Source organism: Miniopterus schreibersii (genome assembly GCF_964146895.1).
Source record: "Miniopterus schreibersii genome assembly, chromosome: 2".
In the NCBI taxonomy this organism is placed as follows: domain Eukaryota; kingdom Metazoa; phylum Chordata; class Mammalia; order Chiroptera; family Miniopteridae; genus Miniopterus; species Miniopterus schreibersii.
Genome location: NC_138102.1, coordinates 38729239 through 38735238, shown reverse-complemented (window position 1 = coordinate 38735238; position 6000 = coordinate 38729239). Strand labels below are relative to the sequence as shown.

Genomic DNA, 6000 nt, shown 5'->3' with positions numbered 1-6000 from the left:
TACAGATTTTTGTATGTTAATCATACCTCAATAAAGTAGTTTAAAAAAATAGAACTCAGGAAAATCCTTAGAGTTCCTTGTTTTTGTACTTATCCTGGAATTGGATAGAGGAAGTGCAATTTATTTTATTAATTGGTTAGAGAAAGTAGAGATCCTGAGCTTCAAAGGGAACCATTTGCTATGAACTACAAGACACCCTTAAAAAGACTCATATTTTAAGCAGAAATCATTTCCCAGATGCAGTTTAGTCAATTTTAAATGTTTAAGCTAATGAATTTGAGTAAGATTCTAAAAGAAAAACAGACTGAGAACTCTGTTTTTAGTTAACTCAGTTGTGAAGTATAACATGCAAAGGAAAACTACAGGAGATAAACCAAGAGCCCAATACGGTTCTAACTACCATTCAGCCCACCAAAAAGAAAACTTTAAGCACCTCAAAAATTCACTTTTATTTCACTCGATTGCCAACACCTTCCACCTCCCCAAGGTGAAGAACTACTCTCACTTTGAACTGTACAGTTTAGTTGTGACTATGTTTGAACTTTGTATAAATGGAACCATAAATAATTCTTTTGGGTCAGACTTAAGTTTGTGAGATTCACTTGTGTTGTTGATGTAATTAATCGCTGCCATTGCTGTGGAGTTTGTGTTACATCACAGTTTATTTTCCTTCCATTGTTGATGAGCATTTGGATTATTTACAATTTGGGGCTATTAGTTAGGAATTATGTTTCTAGGAACATCCTTGAGCCTATCTCTTGTATATATTTGGAGTAAAATTAGTGGATCACAAGGTGTGCAGCTTGAGTAAATGCTGTCCAACTGTTTAAACTGTGTTTTCAAAATACATTTTTTTATACACACAGTAGTACAGGAGAGTTCCCTCTGCTCCACTGGCCCTCAATCGTTATTCTCAGCCTTTCTAATTTTAGCCATTCTAGAGGGTGTTCAGTGGTATCTCATTGTGGCTTCAATTTGCATTTTCCCAGTAACTACCAAGAGCAAGCACTTTCCCAGGCACTGGCCATTTGGATATTCTCTTTTGTGAAGTGCCTATTCAAGTTTCTGTGTCCATTTTGTGTTTTTCTTAATGAGTTTTCAGAGTTCTTTAGGTTCTAAGTACTGGTTCTCAGATTTTAGACTGCCTCAGAATCACCCGTTTGGGTTTGTTAAGACACAGAATACTGGTCCCCACCACCAGAGCTTCTAACTCAGCAGACATGGAGCGAGAAACACGAATTTGCACTTCTAACGAGTTCCCAGGTGATGCTAATGCTGCTGGGCCAGCGACTACACGTGAGAACCAATGTTCTACAGTGTTTTATTTTTTTAATTATTTTTTAAAATTATATTTTATTTTTATTGTTGACATTATTATAGATGCCCAGTGTTGTACATGTAGCAGCAACAGATTTTTCTTGTTAGTCTAGGGCAAAGTCACCTTTCAAAAAATAAAAACCTCAACAATTGAATACTTGTTCAAGCATAAGGCATAATAAGCTAATACTTTTGCCTTTTCCTGGAAGTGGTGCAACTGGGTTTGCTTCAATAACAACTATTTCAACCTGTCTGAAACCAATCTACCCGCTTAGGATATTTGGTACACCCAAATCATGAAGAGAACCAGTCAGTAATGGAAGATAGTTTTTGATCTCAGGAAAACACATTGGCTTTCAACAGCAAGGACATGAGTCAGTAATCTAAGAACAAAAATACAGACCTCTAAATGGAAATGGAAACTGTCATTTATTTCAGTTGAATTTTGTTTCATTAAAAACCCTACGATGACAGTAAAACAGAAATAAAGTAGAAACATTTTTTTAACCACGCTTAACCTCTAAAGACAAAATAAACGCACACACATTTCAAATAATTCCACTGTTTTAACAAACCTCATTATTACCATTGTTGTCATTTCAGTCTCCTGATACTAACCTCGACTATTAAACAACTTACTGGTTTACTGGACTAAACATTAACCATATTATTTCTAGATATAAAATGTTCAACAGCTACAGCACTCGATGTATTTTGTATTTTGGTAGTCTGCTGTGTTTGTATGTTTTTAAGGCTTGAGTCTATAAAACATCTGTTTCTGTTGAAGAGTCCAAAAACCTGCTATATGATGGCATATATGTTAATATATGCAACTTGAAGGTGGTTATACCTTGTTCTGAGAGGTCATGAGAGTCTGCTTAAAACCTTTAGTAACTGGAACAACATACCATCGCCATCACCATGAAGAAAAACTAAAGACCCAAAGTTCAAAGAAAGTACTGCAGGCCCTAGGAAGTACTGTGGTTTGTTGACTTACTAATCAGAAAGACCTAAAGAAACTGCTCTTAGTTGTCCAAAGTAAACTAACCTGGGTAGGCCCATAAAAGTGACCCTTTGGGATGCATCCTGAGAATATACTGTATAATTACAGTCAATGTTTGCAATGATTTTCGTTTTTCATACCAACTCGGGAGAGCCTATGCAATTTAGAAGGAATTTCAATAAAGGGTAACCCAAAAGGTTTCTAGTCAACCGAAGGTTAGCCGGCAGTAAACCAGAAACCCCAATAGAGTACTACTACATATTCAGGAATTCCTGTAGCGGTTTGGCCTTTTTTGAAAATATCACCGCCACGCTGGGTCTAAAACTGCAACAGTTACCATGTCAACGTCATGCAAATTTAAAATATGATCAATGATCACACCGTGTCCTTCCTTATTGAATCACCTATCAGGGCTCCTATATTGAGAAAGCATTATTTTATCTTCCTTTAGAACATATAATTGAATACTGTCTTTCTATATTTTAACTATACTGTTTTGCGGGGGGTAGACTCTCCCTACTATAATGCCACTTACACCGAAGTATATTTTTTGTTTTTCCTATTAGTATTAACTGTACTATTTTAGCCCGAGGCCTGCGGGGGGTAAACGGATCCTAGGTAATGTTAAAGAAAGTGGTAAGACAAAATGGCAACTTCACACAGTTTTCAAGTAAATAGAATCCCTGATAGAACTGCAAAGTCATATGTAGTTTGGGGGGTGGTAAAAAAAAAAATCTCTTAAAACTTTGTCTCACACTTGACACAAAATGAGCTTTGGCTCTGAGTCTCTTAAGGCACAAAACCTGGTAGACAGTTTTTTTGGTGGCCTGCACTTCTGATTTGAATAAGAAAACACACACACTATAACATATAAATATAAATAAAAATAATAAGTAATTTTGTTAGAGCTTGGAATCACTGGGTGAAGTTGGAGGAAAAATCCAAATAAACAAACATCTTGTACGTGTAAATATTTGCCGCTAGTGTAAAAAAAAAAAAAGTGTAGTTCAGACAGTGCAAAACTATCAGAGAATCGCCTTCAGAGCAGGCTTGACATCGTGCTAGAATCACAGTGCTGTCTCAAAAATAGTGAAGGTGGAGGGCTGGCCGTTGGAAGCGTTCACAACCACGTGGCCGTTCTGAGTAATATCTGGGTAATTCCTTTTGAAGTACACCTGTAATAAAAAATAAAGAAAAAAGACAGGCATAAAAAGAACATGTTTCAAGTTTTGAAGTCCTCTCTATAGCAATGCATCTCTATGTCCACTTCTTCACGTGAAGCAAATCATATCACTCGTAGAGGCACAATTTAAAAAAATACAGGGGTGTATTTATTCTACATAGTCGCCCCATTAAAGCCCTCCATGGGGCTGGGCTGGATGCCAAACAACCTGTAGATCCACTTTAGTTATGATCATTCCGATTCACAGATATGTTTTATCACTACATTAAACTGATAAGCAAAATCATTTTACTGACTCAAAACCTGGAGATAAATTAAAAACAGGGTGACAAAGCAGCTGGGAAATTGAGCGTCTGCATGAGCGTTTCTCATTTTCACACATAAAATGAGCACAAAAGATTTGGATGTTAATATCGGGCTGTAATCCCTATATTTTATAAGCTCTGATTGACAAGTATTGAGACGCTGGCGTATATGTAAGAAATATACCGGCATTTAATTTGTGCGGCAAGGCAGTTATAGGGCCCATAGAAATGTGATCTGTGGATAGGGAGCCACGATAATGAAAAGAGAAGCAAAAGCTTTAACAATGACTCAACCAAGCAACTTCTCTAAAACGTAAGATGATACCAAATAATAGGACAGTTCTTTGCCAAGCCTTTGAGTTCTTGAATCCTACCAATTTCTGGCTGAACTAGGAGAGATACAGGCTTTCTGATAAATGTATAATCAGAACATAAAGGAAATGAAATGCTGTCAAGTCTCTCTGTTCCGCAATCACCAGTTTTTAGTGGCTGTATCGTATCTCGGTTCCTTGACAGATGCGCATAACAAAATGAAATAATGTCAAGACTTGTGAGCTCTTATCTCAAAATGTGTTTGGGTGAAAAAGGACTTCAAATGTAATTTTTTTTTTTTTCCAAAGACGAATGTGAAAAGTTTTGTTTGAGTCTTTAAAACAGAAAATGTGCCATCTATCTGAGGCTGACACGTGTCATGAGCCAGGTCTGTTAGTCATATGATTCCTGATCTATTTTATAAAACTCAGCTCTAAATATATTTGTGGGTACTGTCAACAAAGTTATCACAGGAGGTAATGGACTTCACATACAAAAATGAAAAGTGCTGAGACAGCCACCTTCATATTACATGTACTTTTCCCTCTTGTTGCTTACATACTTGCTATTCCAAAAACATCGCTGCATATGAAGTACTATATATTGTCACTTAAGGAGAAAAATAAGAAATCCTTCAATAATGCTTAGACCGCACTGGGTGAAATCTGAGGCTATTTCCATTGCAATGCAAGTATTTAAAAATAAGGCCTGGTTTTTGGGGGCTAATTTATATCATCTCCCTCCTCCATTTTATAATGAGCCATATTTTGTGCGGTTATATTTTATGAACTCCAAAAAACCTATTTCTTGGTGAAATTAAAGACAGCCAAAAGAACAAATGGAAATTCGTTTCATGTCCTACTGCTTGATAGTCTTCCCAAAATAAGCCAGTTCCTTTCCCCATAACCTCTTAATGTAACTTTTTAAATAAGAATATGTTATTCTTGCCCTGGCCGGGTAGCTCAGTTGGTTAGAACATCGCCCCAATATCCCACGGCTGCAGTTTGATCCCTGGTCAGGGCACATACAAGAGTCAACCAATTAATGTTGTTCATAAAGAAGTGAACAACAAATCAATGTTTCTCCCCCCACTTTAAATAAATAATTTAAGAAAAGACTGACTTAAAAAAATGTTATTAGCAGCAACTTTTCACTAAAATGGTCTTAGCTTCATGATCTGAAATACTTGACACTGAATACTGAAAATGTGCTTCCTGTGTATAAAATCCTTGATTTGACCTTTCTTTTTCTCATCTGTTGCCAAGTTTCATAACACACTCTGCCTAACAGCGGAGGTGTAAGAAAGCATCTTTTTCACAGTGCGGGTTATGAAGGGGTTGAGATGACTGAACACTTGGTTAGCAGGGTACTCGTGTATAGGCTAAGCCTATGGAGAGGGCCAATCTCTGCTCTCTGTTCTGGGACTCACTGCTGATACTGGAAAAATCACTTAACCTCTCTCCATACTGGCTGCCTCCTCTGTGAAATGAGACAATGACTTACCTCAGAGGAACTAATTAATGGTTACAAACTACAGGTTGAAAACACACCGAGTTAAGTGTTGGGTGTGGTTATGATGCTGCTCAGAGAAGTGGCCCCTTAGTCCATGGAAAGTAGCAGCATCACCCAGCTTGAATGAAGAAAACAAAACATCTGGGAGGCCCTTTTGTGGATCTTTTGATATTATCTTTACAGAACACCACAGTTGTGTGGAGACACCTTTAATCTCATGAATGTGGTAACTAGAGAGGCAGAAAGGTAGTTTAAAAATTATGGAGGCTGGAGTACTAACTGGTGACTTTGAACAGTTACTTAGGCTCATCTGCCTTAATTTTCTCCATTTGTCAAAAGGATAATGCCAACTCAGAATGGTTTGTGAA

The 6000-nt window shown here is 37.1% G+C and overlaps 1 protein-coding gene across 2 annotated transcripts in view; it reads right to left on the bottom strand.

Moving 5' to 3' along the window:
- Window positions 1-1723: 1723 nt before the first annotated feature.
- ABCC4 (ATP binding cassette subfamily C member 4 (PEL blood group)) overlaps window positions 1724-6000 on the bottom strand; it is a 222748-nt gene continuing 218471 nt past the window's right edge. For both annotated transcript variants that reach the window (XM_081130988.1, XM_081130989.1), the window contains exon 31: window positions 1724-3495. In XM_081130988.1, the coding sequence (XP_080987114.1) occupies window positions 3388-3495 (108 nt within the window). In that variant the 3' untranslated portion in view covers window positions 1724-3387. The remainder of the gene's footprint in view (window positions 3496-6000) is intronic.